The sequence below is a fragment of the Pipistrellus kuhlii genome, unplaced genomic scaffold, assembly GCF_014108245.1.
Source record: "Pipistrellus kuhlii isolate mPipKuh1 unplaced genomic scaffold, mPipKuh1.p scaffold_m20_p_56, whole genome shotgun sequence".
NCBI lineage: Eukaryota > Metazoa > Chordata > Mammalia > Chiroptera > Vespertilionidae > Pipistrellus > Pipistrellus kuhlii.
The window spans coordinates 1,320,854-1,341,816 of record NW_023425558.1 but is presented as its reverse complement, the minus strand read 5'-3'; the positions used below and the strand labels follow the sequence as shown (position 1 = coordinate 1,341,816).

The 20,963-nt window shown below is 61.9% G+C and overlaps 3 protein-coding genes across 14 annotated transcripts in view; 1 reads left to right on the top strand and 2 right to left on the bottom strand.

Moving 5' to 3' along the window:
* Nucleotides 1–135: 135 nt before the first annotated feature.
* Nucleotides 136–5,698, bottom strand: LOC118706954 (aryl hydrocarbon receptor interacting protein). Of its 3 annotated transcripts, none has more exons than XM_036416674.2 (6): nucleotides 5,465–5,698; nucleotides 3,051–3,230; nucleotides 1,417–1,605; nucleotides 947–1,123; nucleotides 715–856; nucleotides 136–433 (listed from the first exon to the last, which is right to left on the bottom strand). In XM_036416674.2, exons 1-6 carry the CDS (start codon nucleotides 5,561–5,563, stop codon nucleotides 228–230), a joined length of 993 nt encoding a protein of 330 aa, XP_036272567.1. In that variant the 5' UTR covers nucleotides 5,564–5,698; the 3' UTR covers nucleotides 136–227. The 3 variants fall into 3 exon arrangements, with proteins under 3 accessions (XP_036272567.1, XP_036272568.1, XP_045429777.1); XM_036416675.2 differs by having other exon boundaries at nucleotides 723–856; XM_045573821.1 differs by lacking the exon at nucleotides 3,051–3,230 and having other exon boundaries at nucleotides 5,465–5,643.
* A 3,950-nt stretch (nucleotides 5,699–9,648) lies between these two features.
* Nucleotides 9,649–16,241, top strand: TMEM134 (transmembrane protein 134). Of its 9 annotated transcripts, none has more exons than XM_045573823.1 (7): nucleotides 9,657–9,916; nucleotides 10,797–10,861; nucleotides 11,315–11,410; nucleotides 11,515–11,591; nucleotides 13,487–13,531; nucleotides 13,655–13,708; nucleotides 15,668–16,241. In XM_045573823.1, the coding sequence occupies exons 1-7, from the start codon at nucleotides 9,743–9,745 to the stop codon at nucleotides 15,862–15,864; spliced, it is 708 nt and encodes a 235-aa protein (XP_045429779.1). In that variant the 5' UTR covers nucleotides 9,657–9,742; the 3' UTR covers nucleotides 15,865–16,241. The 9 variants fall into 9 exon arrangements, with proteins under 9 accessions (XP_045429782.1, XP_045429781.1, XP_045429780.1 ...); XM_036416687.2 differs by lacking the exon at nucleotides 15,668–16,241 and adding an exon at nucleotides 13,912–14,197 and having other exon boundaries at nucleotides 9,659–9,916; XM_045573828.1 differs by having other exon boundaries at nucleotides 9,858–9,916; nucleotides 10,797–10,872.
* Nucleotides 16,242–18,629: 2,388 nt separating this feature from the next.
* Nucleotides 18,630–20,963, bottom strand: part of CABP4 (calcium binding protein 4) — a 7,292-nt gene continuing 4,958 nt past the window's right edge. Inside the window, exons 3-4 of one of the 2 annotated variants that reach the window (XM_045573820.1) lie at nucleotides 19,397–19,544; nucleotides 18,630–18,984 (exon numbers count right to left, since the gene is read on the bottom strand). In XM_045573820.1, coding sequence (XP_045429776.1) covers nucleotides 18,956–18,984; nucleotides 19,397–19,544 — 177 coding nt within the window. In that variant the 3' untranslated portion in view covers nucleotides 18,630–18,955. The remainder of the gene's footprint in view (nucleotides 18,985–19,396; nucleotides 19,545–20,963) is intronic. The other variant, XM_036416676.2, reaches the window with a different exon arrangement.

The window sequence follows — 20,963 nt, the reverse complement described above, 5'->3', positions numbered from 1 at the left end:
AGAGGTCCTCCCCGTTTCTGTCAGGACTGAGCCCAGGGAGAGCTCAGACTGGCGGACCGGGTGCCGGGATTAGAACCCTGATTCTGTCCCCGGGGAGTGGGTGCCGGCTCCCCCGCCCAGTGAGTGGCTTCGGCGGAGAGATAAATAGGCTTTATGTACAGAGAAGCGTGACATGGGGCAGGGGGGCTGGCAGTGGCAGCAGCGGGCTGAGCAGGGGGGCGGGCCTGTCAGTGGGAGAAGATGCCCCGGAAGCGGGCCTTGTCCTCCTCGTCCTTCTGCCGGATCCGCGCCTCCAGGGCCCGCAGCTCCTTGCTCACGACGGGCGCCAGGGCAGGGTCCAGCTCCAGCACCTTGGCGAAGTCAGCCTGGGCCTCCTGGGCGTTCCACACAGCCGCGTGTGCCTTGCCCCGCTTGAAGTAGGCCTTCACGTTGTCTGCGGGAGGTGGAGGGCGGCAGTAGGCAGCGGGCATGCAGGGCTGGGGGGGCGGGGCAGCTAGCCGCCCAGTGTGCCTTCTGCACTCAGGGCCCATCAGGGGACACTCCCGGTCCCACTCACCTCATTGGCACAGCAGGGACATGGCCCTGCCTGGTGGGGGTGGCTGGCGGAGTGGGGGAGGGCAGAATGGGCGATGGCTAAGGCTGTCATGCACTCACTGCCCAGGGTGCAGGGAGGAGAGGCCCCGTCCGGCCCGCCCGCCCGGCGCCCGCGCTCACCATCGTACTTGTTGAGGATGGAGGAGCAGTGGTCCAGCACCTCGTAGTACTCCTGGGCCACCAGCTTGCACTGACAGTAGTTGAGCAGCAGCGGTGTGATCTGCTGGTCCAGCTCGATCCAGTCCGGGGAGCCGGGCTGTTCCTGGGCGCGGGGCAGGGAGAGGGCGCGGACGCTGAGACCGGGCCGGCTCCCCCTCGCCCGCCCGCCCGCCCATCGCCGGCCTCAGCGCACCTTCATCTGCAGGTTCTTGAGGCAGGCGATGGCGTCGTAGTACTTGGCCGCGGCCTCCTTCACACGGCCCTCGCGGTACAGCCGGTTGCCCTCCTGGTGGATGACCGGCACCGCCTTGGCCTTCTCCTCGTCCGTCATTGCCCACGGGTCCTGCTGGTATGTGCCAGGGCCCTCCACCTGCCGAGCGCGGGCCGAGTCAGGGGAGCCCCAGGCGCCACGGCTGCGCAGCTCCCGCAGTGGACACCAGCCACACCGCGCTGCCCTCCCCGGCCATCCAGCAGCCACTTGCGCAGCCTCTCCCAGTGCCCGCCCGTGCCAGGTTCTAGACCGAGCAGTGACAGACGGTGAGAGCCCTGCCCTCACAGACGGAGGGGAAGGGGGCCGAGAGGGAGCCCCGGGCCCCGGGCCCCGGGCGGGCGGGGCGCTCCGAGCCGGCAGCGCGTCTGCGCAGCGCGGAGCCGGGCTCTCACCTTCAGCATCTCGATGTCGAAGGCGAGCGGCTGGGGGCTCTGCTGCAGGGCGTCCAGGTCGGCGTGGCCCAGGGAGCTGTGCTCGTGCATCTGGGCGATGCCGCAGCAGTGCCGCTGGCCCTCCAGCGGGTCCCGGCCGGCCGCGATGTTGCGCAGACTCTTGGCCACCAGTGGGTACAGGACCACGTGCTGCAGCAGGACGGGGGCGGCAGGGCTGTCGGCGTGGCCCAGCCCCTCCCATCACCACTGAGGAAAGACTCTGGGGCCCAGGGAGGGGCCACAGCTGGCCCAGCCCCTCTGCTAACACCCAGGAGGGCTTTCCCCTCGGGCTCCGGCTCCCCCCCCCCCCCCCAGTGAAGCCCAGGTCCTTCCACTCGCTCCAGGCACCGAACCAGCCAGTCACTCACCCTCACTGTCAACCCGCCTCCCTCAGCCGTGTGGGCCCAGAGGTATTCTCACCTCTTCCTCCTGGGAGTCCATTACTGGGTCCCTCCGCTTCTCTCCTGCCCTCCCCCACCCCATTCTGGGCCTATCCCAGCGCTGAGTCAGGCAGCCCCTTCACAGCCCCTTCACGGGGACCCTGAGCCACAGGGCGCCCAGCCTCTGGCCCTTCGCCAGGAACAGCTGTGGGGATGGTGGCAATAAGACCCCCCCATGCCTGGCCAGAGCGGCTCAGTGGTTGAGCTTGGACCTATGAACTGGGAGGTCACTTTGATTCCCAGTCAGGGCACATGCCCGGGTTGCGGTTTCAATCCCTGGTAGGGAGCATGCAGGGGGCGTGTAAAAGGCAGCCGATCGATGATTCTCTCTCATCGTTGATGTTTCTGTCTCTGCCTCCCCCTCTCTCTCTCTGAAATCAAAGCAAATATACATTCTACCCCACCCCAGGCTGACCAGCTCTCCCCACTGGCCTTGCCGTCTCAGCCAGCCAATAGGCACTCCTGAGTCTTGGGTCTGGGCTGGACCATGCTGGGCGTTTTTTTTTGTTTTGTTTTGTTTTTAAAGAGAGAGAGAGGAAGGAGAGAGAGAAACATCGATTGTCTGCCTCCTACATGCCGCCCACCAGGAATCAAGCCCTCACACCGGGCATGTGCCCTGACCGGAAATCAAACCAGGGTGCTAGAGATGCCAACCAACCGAGGCACACGGGCCAGGGCCACGCTGGGCATTTTGAAACTGGAGGAAACAGGCCCTACCCCGGCCCTGCAGTAGCTGAGACGCAGGCAGAGGACCCCATCCTGGCCTTCCAAGGCAAGATGGGGTGAGGGACCCAAGGAGGGGTTCAAGCCAATGCCCAGCAGTCAGGGAGGACTTCCTGGGAGTGGTGGCCGGGAATTCACTGTGGGGTCTGAGGGAGAATTCTGGCCAAAAAGAGGATGGAAAGAAAGGCAGGGAGGGGACGGGAGGGGGCAGGAAGGAGGACTGGCAGGGCCAGATCCCACAGGGCCAAGTGAGCACCAGAACCAGAGGGGCGGGAGCCAGGGCCTGAGCGGGTCCTTTCCCTCCGAGAATGTGTGGCTCACGGAGCGGGGAGGCAGGGGGAGGCTGGACGCCGTGTCCTCCTGGCGGGCGGTGCCGGGAGCTGGCCTGGGGGGGGGACAGACGTGCGGCACAGGCAGGGGTGGGACAGGCACCTTGACGTCGCAGTGGAACTGGGCGATCTCCCCCTCGCGCATGGTGCTCACGATGGTCTCCCACACCGGCAGCTTGAACTTCTTGCCGATGATGAGCTCCATGGGCTTGCCGCGCGCTCGGCTGTCGTCCAGCACCGCGCCCTCCTCCCCGCGGCGCAGGGTCCGGTAGTGGAACGTGGCCTGCAGGCCCGTGGGGGGTCAGGCCGGCGCGGCACCCCTCACCCAGCCCCGGAACAAAGCCGCTCCCACCGCAGGCCCCTAAGGGACAGGGCTGCCCAGCGGGCACCGCCTGGCCTTTCCCACCACCCGAGTGAGGAGAGTGAGTCCGAGAGCCGGCAGGAAGGCTCAGCCCATGGCTGTGGGAGGACGGCCGGCGGGAGCCAGCAGCCCGGCTCCAGTTATTCTCCCCTCTGCACCTGAGCTCTGTGCCAGACACAGAGGACAGAACACGCCCCCGCCCGGCCGCCCACGGGGCTGCCTGCAGGAAAGGGACGGGCCTCAAACAAGGTGCCGTGTCAGGTGGAGGCCGTACGCGGGTCAGAAAACACAGCAGCAGCTGAGGCAGGCAGTGTGCATGGGACGGGGAGGGCGGCCGTTAGGCAGAGATCTGAAGGGAGGAGGGAGAAGCAAGCCGGGCAGAAGCTGCGTGAGGAGACGGCACGGACTTTCTAGGCCAGAAGAAGAGCAGCACAAAGCTCCGGAGGGAGAGCTCACGGGGAGTCCGGAGGCAGCAGGTCCCGGCAGAAGCAGTGGCTGTAGGGCAGGGCTGTACCGCGGGGTCATGGGCTGGCCGTGTGTTATGGGGACGTTTTTTACTCTGAAGTGGAAGCCACTCGGGGGATCCGAGCAGAGGAGGGAAGTGACGTGATGTGTGTCCGCTGCTGCTGAGATGAGAGGGGCCGGAGAGGGGCCGTAGAGGGGCGAGGGCAGAAGCAGGAAGGCGCGTGAGAGGCGACTGCAGTAACCCGGGGAGACCGTGGCGGCCTGGCCCGGAGCGGGGATGGGACAAGGGGTAAGACCTGGGTGTATCTCGGGGTTTTGCTGTGGGATGAGAGAGAACCAGAGGAGCCACGGATGGCTGTTGTCTGAGCAGCCAGAAGGCTGGAGTGCCCTTCACCGAGAGGGGGAAGGCGTGGGTGGCGCCATCTGAGTTGCCAACCAGATATCTGGGTGGAGGTGGTGAGTGGGGAGGCAGCTATCAGGTTGAAGGGAGAGGGAAAGGCTGGGGATGTGCGTTTGGGGGTAGTCCGGGCATGGAGGATTTGTTTCAGGAGAGGAGCCTGGAAGAGGTCCCGTGGGGGTGAGTGCAGAGAAGAGGTCTGAAGACCCAACCCTCACGGGAGTGGTCGGAGGAGCCCGCACACTCCACCCGCCATGCGCTTCTCTGAGCTCCGTTTCCGCGTCAGTAAAACCAGGTCAGCGATAGCTCATCCCACATCGTGGAAATGAAATAAACTTATAAAGCATTTAGCAAGGCGATGACAGAGTAAGTGTAAATCCGTGCTGATGACTGGCCATCTCCTGTCTCCGGTCCCTGTTCTCTCAGCGTCATCGCTCACAGACCTTTGCTATCTTCACCGAGTTCTCTCCTTCTGGTGTCTGTTCCACCCAGAATCCCCCTGCCAGCACCTTCTTCATGGCCACCAACTCCGTGGGAACATGCAGCCACGCCCACACCCCTTCTCTAACCTGGGCACCCGGGGCCGGGCTAGGCTGTGTCCTTCCCGCACTACACCTGGCCTGCCTGACCGCTCCGCTGGGCACAGGCTCCCCCAGGCAGTTCCATACCCACAGCCAAGTGGCACCTGGGAGAGGGTCTCAGGAGGACAGAACTGCAGGAGCAGAATCAAGGCAGGTTGTTTGGGGGAGGAGGCAGGAGAGGCCTTGACGTTCAAAGGAGGAAGGCAGGAGGCTCTGCTTCCCAAAGGATGCGAGGTGGACCAGTCCGAAAGCCGCCAAAGGGTTCTGACCTGGCAGACCTGACCTCCGGGCCTGCTCTCTGGCACCTCAGTTTTCCCATCTGAACAATGGGAGCTGGTCTAAGTGTTTCCATCTATAACAGATCTTAAGCCTTGCAACCTCCCCCGTCCAGGGTCCCTCCCAGATCCAGGTGTCCAGCGCGGCTTCGTCCCCGGCACTGGGTCCAAGCAGGCTCTTGGGTCAAACTCCCCCAAACTGTTTATAGGGCCAGTCCGCCTCCCGGGCCCCTACGGTCACCCAGCCGAGCCAGGGGGCGGGGCAGACGCTGCCAAATTCATCCCCGGCTTAAATCCAGGCCAATCAGCGTCGAGTTCTGCCTGGGAGCGGGAGGTCGCCGCCGCGGCTCTGCAGGCATGCGCAGCCTCCCGCCCAGGCCTCCGCCCGCCTCGCGTGCGCGCCGCCCGGGGGTGAGGGGGTCGGGGTGGGACACGAACCTTGGTTCCATCCTTAAAGTCAGGCAGCTCCCCTCGGCCCTCCTGGATCACACGCTTTTGGATCCCGTCCTCCCGGAGTCTGGCGATGACATCCGCCATCCTCCTTACCCGCTGCTCTCTTTCGGCAACTTCCGGACTCGCTCGGCAGCTTCCGGACCTGCTTCGGCAACCGCCGGAGCTTCGGCAACTTCCGAGGCGCCGCCATCTTGGCTGAGGGCAGACGCCAGAGAGGGGCGGGACGCGGAAACGGAAGGTGATTGGTTCTCTGCTGGGCAGGGGCGGGGCCTGAGGCGGGGCGTGAACGGAAGTCTGTCCGAGAGGCGGGGTCTGGCCTGCGGGGCCGGGTCTGTGGGGCGGGGCGGGGCGGCTCCTGCAAACAGGTCCTTGAATTGATTAGGCCGCGGCCCGCCCACTTAGCCTTGGGCCGCCCCGTTTAAAGCTGTACAAACAGCCGAAACCGGTGTGATTCTGTGGATAGAGCGTTGGCCTGCGGACTGAAGGGTCCCAGGTTCCATTCTGGTAAAAGGCATGTACCTTGGTTGCGGGCACATCCCCAGTAGGGGGTGTGCAAGAGGCAGCTGGTCGATGTTTCTCTCTCATGGATGTTTCTAACTCTATCCCTCCCTTCCTCTCTGTAAAAAATCAATAATATCAATATATCAATATATCAATATATCAATATATCAATATATATATCTGTACGAACAGTGTAACAGCATTTCAGACCCAGGAGAGGCGGAGAGCGGCGGGGTAGGGGGAGCCTGCTGTAAGGCCAATCCCCAAAACTGTTTTTGTGTATTCCCTTCTGGCTTTTTCTTCTTGCAAGTCTAGCACAATAGTCGCAACTTTTAAATCCTGAATTTTTTTCCTCCTTCAAAAATAAAAAGCAGCCCTAACCAGTTTGGCTCAGTGGATAGAGCATCGGCCTGTGGACTGAAAGGTCCCAGGTTCGATTCCAGTCAAGGGCATGTACCTTGGTTGGGGGCACATCCCCAGTAGAGGCAGCTGATCGATGTTTCTAGCTCTCTAGCTCTCTCCTCTCCTCTCTGTAAAAAAATAAATAAAATATATTTTTAAATAAATAAATAAAAACAAAGAGCAAAACCAGGAGTAAGAAGGGAGGAGGGTTTTGACATCTCTTGGGAAGATCCTGAGAAAGTGCCACGAAGGGCTGGGGTGAGGGGTCTCGTCACCATTGAACCCACATTGTCTGGCAGAGTGGATGCCCAGAGGGTATGAGGTAATACGTGAAGTGACAGACGGCAGGTCCTTTGGGGCTAACACAATGATTCCCTCCCTCCTGCAAGCTAGCTGCGGGCCACGGCTGTGCGAGTCTGCCACTCCCTCCCTGGTTGTCCGCGTGAGAAACGTTCAAACCCTCAGAGAGGTTTTATTAGTTTATTTGAGCCAAACTGAGACAATGGCCAGGAAGCCAAATCTCAGCGAATGGAGAAGATGCTCCCGAAAGTGGCAGTTTCACCACTTGTTTTAGACATCAAAGCCGAGGGGAAGGTGAGCGAGGCAGGGAGGCGGGAGAAAGCAAAGCAGGGAAACCCTGGGTTTGAATAAAGCGTTCGTGTCTTTTACGTGGCTGGACACAGGACGGTGTGCAGTCCACAATAACAAGGAGAGGGTTTGTGGGCTAGCTAGAAAGTTCTCCTTTCAGACCATCCTGTTCGGTCACTTTCAGTTTCTGAGATGGTAAGGCCGCCTGCCTGGCAGCCTCCCTGAGCTTGTCGGGTTGAGTATGTGCCCCTTTCTCGTCCACAAGGTTAGGTCATCACCTCAGAGGAATGCCTTGGGCCCTGTGCACCGCTGCATCGCATCATCACAACTGTGAGGGGTTGTTAGTCCCCTGCGACCAGGTGCTGAGTGCTTCCGGTATTAATGCTGGTTCACCCAGCCTCACCCACCGACTTGTCCCCAAGACCCCCTTTCCTTTGCCTTCTTAGTGAGCAGAGCAGCCCAGCCTAGGCCCATTTCCCCACCGAGTCTCTCTCCGGATGCTTCTCTGTCTCAGATCCTTCCTTGTTTCACTGTCCCCAGCTCTAGTAAACTTCCTCTAAAAATCGCATAGACTCATGAAGTCAAGATCCCACTCACTACCGGCCTGCCCTAGGCAGACCAGCTCAGGCCGGGCCCCCTTTCCGGTAGCAATGTGAGATACTGCCCGCGCCACCTGTCCGTGTGACTCGGCTGAGTGGTGTCCCACGCACTGAAAGGCCCCTGAGCCTCAGTCAGGACTCACAACCCATCAATGTTTCTCTCTCATCAATGTTGCTCCCTCTCTCTCCCTATCCCATCCTCTCAAAAGGAAAAAATTTTTTTAAATGTATTTTAAAAATAGCCGAAACCGGTTTGGCTCAATGGATAGAGTGTCGGCTTGAGGACTGAAGGGTCCCGGGTTCGATTCCGGTCAAGGGCATGTGCCTTGGTTGCGGGCATATCCCCAGTGGGGGGGAGTGCAATAGGCAGCTGATCGATGACTCTCTCTCATCGATGTTTCTAACTCTGTATCTCTCTCCCTTCCTCTCTGTACAAAATCAATAAAATATATTTAAAAAATATATATATGAGGTGCCTAGAGCGGTCACATTCATGGAGAGGAAGCTGAGTGGTGGTTGGCTATGGGGGAGGGGGAAATGAAGAGTTGTTTAAAGCGTAGAGAGTTTCAGTTTTGCAAGATGAAGAGGTGCTGGAGATGGGTTGTACAACAAAGTGTCCTTAACACTGCTGATCTGTGCACTTAAAAACGTGGCTGTGCAAATTTCTTCACACCCTCAGGAGGGCATCCATGGACTCCATGGCCCAGAAGTCCCACTTCCAAGCAGAATTCTCTGACGGTCCATCAGGGGACAATGTGGAGATGTCCATCGCAGTGACGTATGTGAAGTGACGAGGCCGCAGGCCATGCTCAGGGTGCACCAGCTGGTGGGGATGGCGGATAAGAAAAGCGTCAGGTGCTCAGCCTGCAGCCAGAAGCAGCAGGTGGAGAACGTGGGCGTTGAGTGTAGAAATGCACAGCTGTAAACAACAGGATGCGTTTCACACATAGCATTATGCTTGTAAATTGGGAGCACACCCACATAGGAAGCCACGCAGGATTCAAGGACACGGGCTGAGCACTCGGATGGAAGGGAGCAGGGAGGAGGGAAGATGGGGACAGGAAGAAGGAAATGGTTCGTAGTGATGATGTGTCACAAACTGAGAGGCACGCTTGACACAGCTGTGTCAACACAGTAGAGTGGGTGGCCGGGTGGAGGAGAAGGAGCACCCCTGGCGCTAAGGGGACCTGCGTTCAAATACCACGTCTTCCACCTGCAAGCCTTTGGGATGTTAACAAAGCACACATTCATTTCTCCCACAAATGCTTGTTGAGCATGAACTTGGTGCCAAACACTGTTCTGGGCACCACAGACACAGCGGGGATAAAACTATCAGGGCAATGCAAGGTCAGTGCCGTAGGGTGTGAAACCAAAACTGACTGTCGCAGAGAAAGGGATCAGTGCTTTGCAGGCACAGGAACAGCAGGCGCAGACACCCGGGGTAGATAAGCTTGGCCTGCATGGCGGAGGCGGGTGAGGAAGGGCAGAGGGGCTTGGTGAGCCTGGGGGAGGCAGGCGAGACCAGAGCACAGAGCCTGGTGGGCCTCGGCCAGCTCAGATGCTGTTCTAACCGCCAGGGAAGACCAAAGGGTTTTATGCAGAGGAGTGAGTGACTGAGCAGCACACTTGCTTTTGCGCTAAGTTTTATTAGCACACCGAGAGAAGAATCGGCATGATTTTAAAGAACACTTTGGCTGCTGAGTGGAGAGGGGGAGCCACATAAACGCTCAGCCTGTTTGCACAGAGGCCAGGCTGTGAGACAGAGCACCTCGCCCGTGCAGGGCCCTGGTGAGCACGGGTGGGGAACGGCGTCCTGACTCTCCCTGGCACGGAAGGCGCGGCTGGAATGCGAAGGCCGCGTCTGGGGGCCGGTAGCCTGGCGCCTGGAAGGCAGCCCCTCCGAGCCCGCGGCACACACACCCGCCGTTGCTCTCGAAGACGGCCGCTGGGCGGCGCTAGGGCCCAGCGCGGTCCGAGCCAGAGGCTACCCTGCCCGCTCGGCAGCTCGGCGCTCGGCAGCTCGGGCCTGCGAGGGGCGGGGCATAGCGTGAGGGCGGGCGGCGCCCGCTCCCTAGAGGACGGCGCGGGGGCGGGGCCGGGCGCGGGGGCGGGGCCGGGCGCCCGGGGGGCGCGGCGGCGCGGCGCGGCGCGGCGCGGGCGCTGACCGGGGGCCATGAGCGCCGCCCGGGCCCAGTTCAGCATCGACGACGCCTTCGAGCTGTCCCTGGAGGACGCGGGCCCCGGGCCCGAGCCCAGCGGCGTCGCCCGCTTCGGGCCGCTGCACTTCGAACGCCGGGCGCGGTTCGAGGCGGCCGACGAGGACAAGCAGTCCCGGCTGCGCTACCAGGTGACCGGCCCGGCCCTCCGCACCCCCGCCGGCTCCGGCCGGACCCCAGGCCGCTCCCGGAGGACCGGCTCAGGGGGCTCGGCCCGGACGAGAGCCCTGGCCGGAGGGGGAGGCCGGACCCCTTCCCTTCCCCGACGTGGCCGCCGACGGAGAGCCCTGGCCGGACCCTCGGCTCTGGTGCTGGTTCCGGCCACCACGGGGCCCAGAGCCCGGCCGGAGCCCCCTCCCGCCCAGCGCGGGCCGCGCCCACCCGGGCACCGGCTCCCCTCCGCCCTCCCCGGGTGTTGGGACAGGGAGGGGGCGCCTGCGGAACCTGGGCCAGACCTTGTCCACGCCCATGAGCAGCCCCCGGAGGCCCAGGCCCGATGGTCTAACAGGAACCTGCACCCTCTTCTGCTCTAGAAGCCTCCATCCAGCTTTCCCCGGGCGCTGGGCCCCTCCCAGGAGACCTGCCCACACCTTGACCCCCACCGACCTGGGAATCCCGTTTCCCCAGGTGCCCTCCCCCACCCTGGATCCTTTTCGTGGAGACTTGGACCAGATTCTTGTGCCCCAAACCTGGAGACCGCGGCCTGCCCTCCCCTGGCACCCCACATCCAGCGCCTCTGAAATACCATCCATAGTCCCCCGGCCCCCAAACCCGGGCGGGCCCCGAGCCCTGTGCCGGAGCCCCCCCAGCCCCTGCTCCGGCCCCCCAGCCTCCGCTCCCACGCTGCCTGGTTTCGGTCTGATGATTCACAAACCCGTCCTGCTCCGTGGGGAGCAGGGAGGGGCCGGCAGGCCGGCAGCTGTGCGGCTGGCTCTCCTCCCCGCCCGCCCGCCCGCCCGCCCGGGGGACTGGCAGGGCCCCGCAGTGACCTGAGCCCTGTGTCTGGAACAGAACCTGGAGAACGATGAGGGAGGAGCCCCGGTGTCTCCAGAGCCAGACGGGGGCGTGCACACCAGGTCAGGGCCAGGTGGGGACCCGCCCAGACCCCCGCTGCTGGGCCTCTGGCTCCCGTGCAGCCCACCACACTCACTCAGCTCCACACCCTCTCCCACCCTGACCCCCATCCTCCTGGCTTCCCTGTCCTGCAGGGCCGCCCCACCTCCGTGCCAGCCTCACCCACCCACCCCACCAGCCTCTTCATCCTGCGGAAAACCCAGCTTATCTGGCCCCTGCCTTCTCACGGTCACATGACCTGCAGGAATCCCTAGCTTGAACCCCAACCTTCCACCCCAGTCTGCGGAAACCACCAGCCCGTGAATTCCTTTCACCCCATGCCTGCCAGGGCCCCCTTATCCTACAGCAACACCCAGTCCCTCTCCCTCTCCCTCCCCAGCCACGTTATCATGGCTCCTGTCCCAAAGGGGCCCGCCTGGCCTGCCCTCCCCCTCACCGGGCCCCCCATCCTGCAGGGATGCTGGCTGCCGAGCATCCTCCGTCCGCAGCTCCCAGTGGTCCTTCAGCACCATCAGCAACGGCACCCAGCGCTCCTACAACGCCTGCTGCAGGTGAGCCACCACGCAGGCGGGTGCAGACAGCCCTCCGGTCAGGGAGGGCGGCTCAGTGGGTGGCCCCGTCACCGCCTTCACCCTGTCTGCTCTCCCGCTCCCAGCTGGACGCAGCACCCTCTGATCCAGAAGAACCGCAGGGTAGTGCTGGCCTCCTTCCTGCTGCTGCTGCTGGGGCTGGGTGAGTGTCCCCACGCCGGAGGCCGCCTCCTCGGAGGCTCTGCACCCTCCCCCATTCCACAGAGGCAGGCCCGCCTCCTGACCGCACGGCCAGGAAGGCACAGGAAGTTGAAAGTGGAACCTTGTTCTGAGTTCCAAACTGTATTCTCTAATGTAGCCTGTTTCACCCATTTTCTGTGTGTCTGCTTCGCGCCCGGTGCCGGCGGGTTTCTCTCGCTCACTCACCGAGGTCAGACGGCAATGAAGAGGCAGAGCCCCCTGCCCAGGGAGATGCCCGTTCTCGTGGGCCAGGGATGCTGAGCGCCCGCCAGCCGGGTCCACAGGGCACCTGTCACTCACAGCGCTCCGCCCTCTCTGCCACCTGCTCCCCCATTGCTCAGACGGAGAACGGAGGCCCAGAGCAGCAGTCTCCCAGCCAGATGCGTCCTGACTCCACACTCTTCACTCGATGGGGCTGAGGAGTCAGGGTCCCCGGGAAGGTCCCAGGGTTGGGATCGAGAGGGGCCCTCAGGAGGCCCCGCTGTGACAGGTGCCCGCCCTCCTCCAGGAGGTCACGTGCCGCCTCCCGCCTCAGCATCCCTGGCCCACGAGATGTCTGCCAGGTGTCTGCCAGGGGAGCAGCCACGCCTCTCCGATCCCCACACACACAGCTGGTCACACCGGCCGCCTGCTCACCTCACTCCATCCTCCAGCACCCGCAGGGCGAGCGCGGTGATCAGCCAGAAAGGAGGACACAGGCTCGGGCAGGCCAAGGGACTCTCTGGTCACGGCTAAGGCGCAGATGAGCTGGGATTTAACCCACATTAATGCGTCGCCAGGCCTGACCTTCCCAGAAAGGGCCTCTCTAGGAATTAGAAGAAGCGGCCTCCTCTGAGCGGGCAGAGCCCACAGCCTGAAGCCAGGGTTCGGGGCGTGAGTTCCAGCCCCCACTGGGGCCTTTGTGAGGGGCTCTCGTACAGGCACAAACCCCAGAACAGCTCAGAGAGGCCCCTCCGGTCTCTGCTGTGCTGTACCCCCACCCACTGCGCAGAGCCCAGCTCCCCACCCTCCCCGCCCCATCCTGTGCCCGGGGCCCGGACTCGCTGTGGGTCCAGCCTGACCTCTCCACCTTCCCCGCGCCCACTGTCCTCGGCCAGAGCCCACGGTTTCCCCGGCCTCCAGCCTGGCTCTGTCTCTGCACTCTCACCCAGAGCCATCGCTCCTGGACAGCCCCGCTCCCTCCGCTGTCCCTCCGCCTGGACACTCCTTTCCCGCTCCGCCCGCGGGGCACCGAGCAGCAGCCTAGTCAGAAGGCACTGCCTGCCAGGCGCAGCTGGAGTTCCTTTCCCCTCTGCCTCAGCTTCCTCTTCTGAGACACGGGGTAATGAACGCCTCACTCGGTCCAGGTGGCAAAGTATGCGTGTGACACGCTTAGCCAGTGTCTGGCAGCAGCTGGTAGTGTCTGCTCAGTGTCAACCCTATGGCTCCTGCTGCCCTGCTCAGCTCGGCGCCACTGCCTCCAGGAGCTCCCCCTGGACCCCAGGCTGCAGGCTGTCCGGTCTGACCAGCTACATCCTAACCACTGGCAGGAGCTTGGAGGTTCTTGCTGGTTGCTCTGCTAGGGAAGGGCCACGCGGGCCGAGACCTCATCTGCCTCCCCCTGCAGCCCCAGGGATCCCGATACCAAGGGCTCCCTGAATGTGTGTTGACTGACGCACAGATCGCACCAGGAGCAGATAGAAGTCTCTCCTTACAGACACGGCCGAGGCCTGCGGGGCCCTCGCTCTGAGCTGCCCGGGAACCTGCGGCTCAGGTGGGGGAGCCCCAGTCCTCGGGCCTAAGCCGTGCGGGGGCTGCGGGGGGCGGCCCCAGCCCCTGCCCCGCACCCCCCTCACCCTTGGGCCCGTCTGTGTGCAGCGCTGATCCTGGCCGGCGTGGGACTGGAGGTGGCCCCCTCGCCAGGTGAGCCCCCGCCTCCAGGCCGCGCTCGCTCCTCCGGTGCCCGGCGATCCCGGGAGCCCTCTGCCCTCCCATCGCCGCCTCCCTCCCGGCCAGCCCTGACCTGCCCCTCCTCTCCTCCCGAAGGCGTCTCCAGCGCCATCTTCTTCGTCCCTGGCTTCCTGCTGCTGGTCCCGGGAGGTGAGCCCGCGGGCGGGGCCCGCGCGAGGGGCGGGGCCTGGGCGAGGGGCGGGGCGGGGCCTGGGTTGATGGGCGGGACGCGAAGGGCGGGGCATGAGGGAGGGGCGGGGCCGGGGCGGGGCCTGGGTTGATGGGCGGGACGCGAGGGGCGGGGCATGGGCGGGGCCTGAGGGCGCTCAGCGCTGGTTGGCCCCGCCCCGCAGTCTACCACGTGATCTTCATCTGCTGCGCCGTGCGGGGCCGCCGCGGCTTCCAGTTCTTCCACCTGCCCTACTTCGAGAAGTGAGCGCGCCGGCGCCGCGGCCCGGCGGCCTCCCGTCCCCAGGGGGCGCTGCGGCCTCTGTCCGCCCGGGTTCGCTCAGGAAGCGGGGCCTGCCGGCCCGGGCCCACGGCCTGCGCCTGGGGGCGCCCTGTGCCGCTCTGTGCCTTACTGACCCTCAGGCCCGGGGACGCCGAGCGGGGGGTGCGCTAATAAAGGGGTTTTACATCCGGGAGAGCACGCTCCTTCCTTCCGCCTGCCGGCCGTGCGCCTGGGCAGAGCTGGTCCTCGGGCTTTCCCCCCCGAAAGCCCGGGAGCCTCTGCCAGCCCCCCCACTGCCCGCCCTGCCCCTGTGCCTCGGTGGGGGCGGCATTGGGTCCCGTCCCGGCCAAGGGCACTCCGCTGACGCAGCCTGGGGCCTGGAGGCCGCTCTCCCGGTCCCAGTCCGGCTCCGGGGCCCTGGGCTGCACCGCCAGCTCCGAATGTGGGCCACGGCCAGGCCGCGGCCAGCCCACCCCACCCACTGCCCTACTTCCCAGGCCAGGGGCTGGGAGAAACAGGAGACGGGACACGGATGCCTCAGGGACCAAAGACTCTCAGAGCCACAGAACATTGGGAACAGACCATCTCAGGGTTTTGAAAAACCCAAATATCTCAGAATCTTAAGATCAAGCAAACAAAATCTTTTGAGAACCCTGGAATCTGAGGGCATAATAGCTACCACTTATCAAACTCTCAGAAGGCACCGGACCTGTGCTGAGCACTGCCCACAGGTTATTTCTGGTCCTCACTCCCTCAGCCCCGTTTTACAGACGGAAAGACCCAGAGGGGACTCACCCCAGGGCAGTTAGGGTCATAGCCAGGGTTCCTGACACCGTGGGGCAGGCAGGGCACTGGGCGGGCGGTCACCAGCTGGCCAGCCTCAGGGCTGGGTGGACACTGAGCTGAGGAGACCCTGCTTGTGTGATGCCCTGGTTACGGCCTGTGTCCCAGGAACACGGGGGTGCCATCCAGGGCTTGGGCTTGGTCTAACGTCCACTACGGGTGCAGCAGCCAGAACCGTGCCTTTGGATTTCTGTGACTTAAAAAACAAAACAAAACAAGAAAAAAACCTCCAGACGCCTGCTCTCGCTCCCGTTCTCCTGGCCCACCCACACTCCCAACCTGCGGCCAGGACGCTTCTGGAGCACCACTCAGGAGCTCCTGAGCCACCGGCTCTCAAACTACTGAAATGAAAAGCGATTTTCATTTCTGATTTTGTCACGAATCAATACTTGAAGATAAAATAAAAACTAGAAAAGTGAAATAAAAAACAGAATCAAGCCAAAAGTTGGTATTACCAAATCAATCAGACATAAAATTACATTTCAATGAATAACATCAGAACAAACATGGAACAAAAGAAAAAACACAAAAACCATTCATTGAAAGTAAGCAACCCTGTGCTCCCAACTTTCTGCTATTCCACAACCTTAGCAGAGTTATTGCAGAAACGGTGATTTTCCAAATCACAAGACTCGGGAGCCAGCAAGCTGGAGTCCGAGGGCCCAGCAGAGCCTCTGAGCTAAGAAGGGTTCCCACATTTTTATAACAGTTGGGAAAAGTCAAAGAATAGTCATATAAGATTTTGAGCTCATAAAAAGTTATAAAATTCAAACTTCAGTATCAATAAATCAAATTTAATTGATTCTTTATTGAAGTTCCAGTACAGCCTCACCCACTTGTTTATGTGTGGACTCTGGCTGCTTGGCAACACAGACCACAAAGCAGAGCGAGCAGATACAGCAGAAAATGTGGTCCTCAGCCTCAAATCCGGACAACCCAGCCCTTTACAGAAAACATATGCCACCCCTGCAGCGATAGGAACCCTTTGACAGACACCAAGTCAAACATTTAAAGTTTTCATGTAGCCGTGGCTGGTGTTGCCCAGTGGTTAGAGTGTCCACCTGAGAACCAAAGGGTCACGTGTTCCAAGGGCATGTACCTGGGTTGCAGGTTCAATCCCTGGCCCATGTCAGCGTGCATGGGGGAGGCAACCAGTTAACGTGTCTCACTTACATGGATGTCTCTCTGTCTCCCCTCTCCTCCCTCCCTTCCACTCTCTCTGAAAAGAGACGGGAAAAGTATCCTCAGGTGAGGATTAACGACAACAACAACAACAAAATGGAAGCCTGCCCTCCCGCCTTCCATGTTGTTCTGCCTATTGTTTCAGTCCCTATTGTTTTTAAAATCCCCCCAAATGAAAATTTTAAAGTAAATGCTTCTTTAAATCCACCCATATGTTTACTGGTGTCTTTCCTGATTGTTATTTTTTCCCCTTTAAATTTCTTTATTGATTAAGGTGTTACATATGTGCCCTTACCCCCCAATACTCCCGCACACACACACTCATGCCCTCACCCCCTGGTGTCTGTGTCCGCTGGCTAGGCCCATATGCATGCACACAAGTCCTTTGGCTGCTCTCTCCCTCCCCCACCCTCCCCTGCCTTCCCTGCGGGTTGCGGTCTGATCGGTGCTTCTGTCTCGGTTCTGTTTCTGCCCATCAGTGTGTGCTGCTCATTACTGACGGTCGGTACCTCCTCTGCCTGCACTCGGGACTGACCTTCCAGCTCACGGAAGCCGTCCCTTCGCTGTGGGTGCGTGGCTGGGGGCCCTTTCGCTTTCCTTTTGTATTCTGCAGTTCCACCGAGGCAGCTAGATATAACTTTTTTTTTTTTTTTTTAGAAGATAAAGGATCTGTGTTTATTTCCAGGGAGATACACATTTAATTTTATTTATTCTTCTCTGGGCCAATGTGCTCCTTCAGGCTGGGCACTGTCTTTGTGGAAAAACGTTAATTCTCTGAATATTGCTTCATGCCCTTCTCTATATTCTCTCCTCTGAGACTCCTCAGGGACTTGTCATTTCCCTTTAATTTTTTTAAAATATATTTTATTGATTTTGTACAGAGAGGAAGGGAGAGAGAGAGCTAGAAACATTGATGAGAGAGAGTCATCGATCAGCTGCCTCTTGCACACCCCCTACTGGGGATATGCCCGCAACCAAGGTACATGCCCTTGACTGGAATTGAACCCGGGACCCTTCAGTCCCCAAGCCGACGCTCTATCCACTGAGCCAAACCGGTTTCGGCCCCTTTAATTTTTCTCCATCTGCTACCTGAGGGGTGATTTCTCAGGGAGTGGCTTCCAGTTCACTAATCCTCTCTCATCTGTTTCTAATCTGCGGTTTAACTTGTTAATATCTTTTCATTCCATTGGCTGTATCCTTTATTTTCAGGAGTTCTGTTGTTGGCTTTGGAATCTCCCTGTTCAGTTTTAACACTACCCTGTTGCTGCATATTGGTCTCTTCCTTCTTTTATCTCCATGCTAGAGGCTCGGGGCAGGAAATCCATGCGAGCCTGTGGTCCCTAGGCCTGGCCGGGATTGAAGCCGAGCGACGCGTGAAGGGCAGGTCCCGCTGACCTCTGGGCCTGGACAGCACCGGGGTCAGCTTCAGAAGTGACGCGTGTGTGTGTGAGAGAGAGAGAGTGTGTGTGTGTGAATGTGTGTGTGTGTTTGTGTGTGTGTGTGTGTGTGTGTGTGAGTGTTTGTGTGTGTGTGGGTGTGTGTGTGAGTGTGTGTGAGTGTGTGTGTGTGTGTGAATGTGTGTGAGTGTGTGTGTTTGTGTGTGAGTGTGTGTGTGAGTGTGTGTATAGTGTGTGTGTGAGTGTGTGTGAGTGTGTGAGTGTGTGTGAGTGTGTGTGTGAGTGTTTGTGTGTGTATGTGTGTGTGTGTGAGTGTGTGTGAGTGTTTGTGTGTGAGTGTGTGTGAGTGTGTGTGAGTGTTTGTGTGTGTATGTGTGTATGTGTGTGTGTGAGTGTGTGTGAGTGTGTGTGTGTGAATGTGTGTGTGTGTGTGTGTTTGTGTGTGAGTGTGTGTGTGTGTGAGTGTGTGTATAGTGTGTGTGAGTGTGTGTGTGAGTGTTTGTGTGTGTATGTGTGTGTGTGTGTATGTGTGTGTGAGAGTGTTTGTGTATTTGTGTATGTGAGTGTGGTGAGTGTGTATGTGTGTGTGTGTGTGTGTGTGTGTGTTTGAGTCCTCTGTGCCTGGGTGGAAAGTGTGCCCTTTTCAGCAACTTCTCTCCTATTTCTTCAGCTTTTCATGCCATGGGGACAGACCACACACACACACACACACACATACACACTCACCACACTCACATCCTGCTTGACGTGCAGGCCTGGGTTCTGGGCTCCCTAGGGTAACTGGCCCCCTCAAGGCCCTGGACATCTGTACCCCTGCTAACTCCTCCCCCAAAGCTGCCCTGCTCTTTTTAATCCTCACCCGAAGATAGGCGAATTTAGAGAGGGAGGCTTTAAAGAGGGAGAAGAGGGATAGAGAGAAACACGGACGTGAGAGGGAACCCCAATTGGTCCCCTTCCTGACCGAGAATGGAACCCACAACTAGCTGTGTGACCGATTGGGAATTGAACTCGCAACCTTTCCATATGAGGGGCAAAGCTCTAACCACTGAGCAACAACTGCTGGGGCAAAACTGCCCCATTTCTTTTTTTCTTTTTAAAATATATTTTATTGATTTTTACAGAGAGGAAGGGAGAGAGATATGAGAGAGTCATCAATCAGCTGCCTCTTGCACACCCCCTACTGGAGATGTGCCCGCAACCAAGGTACATGCCCTTGACCGGAATCGAACCCGGGACCTTTCAGTCCACAGGCCGACGCTCTATCCACTGAGCCAAACCGGTTTTGGCAAAACTGCCCCATTTCTTAATGCTGCCGTGCCAGGTAGCACCCTACCTGCCGAGGGCCCGAGAGACCCAATCATGCTCCCCCTGGGAGTGACAGGCAGCTGAGCGGGGCTTTCTCTGAGCGCCGGGAGGGGGAAGGGGGTGCGGAGGGGGCAGGTGCTGCCAGAGCAGAAGCCTGAGGTCTCTCCCCTCCCGGCCGCAGGGGAGGGTGTGCAGAATGCACCCTGCTGCTCCGGGGCCTCAGCGGGGGAAAAGCATCAGCACAAACTCTGCAGGAGAGATGGCCCGGCCGGTCAGGGTCCCAGGAGGCACTGGGCTCGGCCTGGGCGCTGGAGGGGTGGGGAGCACCCAGGGGTGGGGAGCACCCAGGGGTGGGGGAACACCCAGGGGTGGGGGGAGCACCCAGGGGTGGGGAGCACCCAGGGGTGGGGGAGCACCTAGGGGTGGGGGGAACACCCAGGGGTGGGGAGCACCCAGGGGTGGGGGGAGCACCCAGGGGTGGGGGAACACCCAGGGGTGGGGGGAGCACACAGGGGTGGGGGGAGCACCCAGGGGTGGGGGAACACCCAGGGGTGGGGGGAGCACCCAGGGGTGGGGAGCACCCAGGGGTGGGGGAGCACCCAGGGGTGGGGGAAGCACCCAGGGGTGGGGGAAGCACCCAGGGGTGGGGAGCACCCCTACCATCAAAGTCTACCGTGCTGTCCCCGTTGAGGTCCACGTTGTGGAGCATCTCGTCCAGCTCCGGGTCCGCCAGCGGCTCCCCCAGCAGAGCGGGTGCTGCCTGCCGCAGCTCCGCCACCGTGATCCGTCCGTCCCCGTCCCTGTCGAACTGGGTGCCGGCGTGCTCAGCCCCTCCCCCCACAGCCCTTCCCCCACAGCCCCTCCCCCACACCCCTCCCCCTCAGCCCCTCCCCACAGCCCCTCCCCCACAGCCCCTCCCCCACAGCCCCTCCCCACACCCCTCCCCCACACCCCCTCCCCCACACCCCTCCCCCACAGCCCCTCCTCCACAGCCCCTCCTCCCACAGCCCCTCCTCCCCAGCCCCTCCCCACAGCCCCTCCCCCACGGCCCCCCCCCCCTCAGCCCCTCCCCACAGCCCCTCCCCACAGCCCCTCCCCCCTCAGCCCCTCCCCACAGCCCCTCCCCCTCAGCCCCTCCCCACAGCCCCTCCCCCCTCAGCCCCTCCCCACAGCCCTTCCCCCTCAGCCCCTCCCCACAGCCCCTCCCCCACAGCCCCTCTCCCACAGCCCCTCCCCACAGCCCTTCCCCCACAGCCCCTCCCCCACACCCCTCCCCCTCAGCCCCTCCCCCACAGCCCATCCCCCACAGCCCCTCCCCACACCCCCTCCCCCACACCCCCTCCCCCACACCCCCTCCCCCACAGCCCCTCCTCCACGGCCCCTCCTCCCACAGCCCCTCCCCCACAGCCCCTCCCCACAGCCCCTCCCCCACAGCCCCTCCCCCCAGCCCCTCCCCCCACAGCCCCTCCCCCACAGCCCCTCCCCACAGCCCCTCCCCCACAGCCCCTCCCCACAGCCCCTCCCCACAGCCCCTCCCCCTCAGCCCCTCCCCCACGGCCCCTCCTCCCACAGCCCCTCCCCCACAGCCCCTCCCCCACAGCCCCTCCCCCACAGCCCCTCCCCACACCCCCTCCCCCACAGCCCCCCCCCCACAGCCCCTCCCCCACAGCCCCTCCCCCCACAGCCCTTCCCCCACAGCCCCTCCCCACAGCCCCTCCCACACAGCCCCTCCCACACAGCCCCTCCCACACAGCCCCTCCCACACAGCCCCTCCCCCCACAGCCCCTCCCCACAGCCCCTCCCCACAGCCCCTCCCCCTCAGCCCCTCCCCACAGCCCCTCCCCCCACAGTTCCTCCCCCACAGCCCCTCCCCCACAGCCCCTCCCACAGCCCCTCCCCCCTCAGCCCCTCCCCCCACAGTTCCTCCCCCACAGCCCCTCCCCCACAGCCACTCCCCACAGCCCCTCCCCCCACAGCCCCTCCCCCACAGCCCCTCCCCACAGCCCTCCCCACAGCCCCTCCCCCCTCAGCCCCTCCCCCCACAGTTCCTCCCCCACAGCCCCCCCCCCACAGCCACTCCCCACAGCCCCTCCCCCCACAGCCCCTCCCCCACAGCCCCTCCCACACAGCCCCTCCCCCACAGCCCCTCCCCCACAGCCCCTCCCCCATTCCCACGTCTCTGCTCGCCACCTCCCTCCCGTCGTCCGCCCCCTCCTGCTCCAGGAGG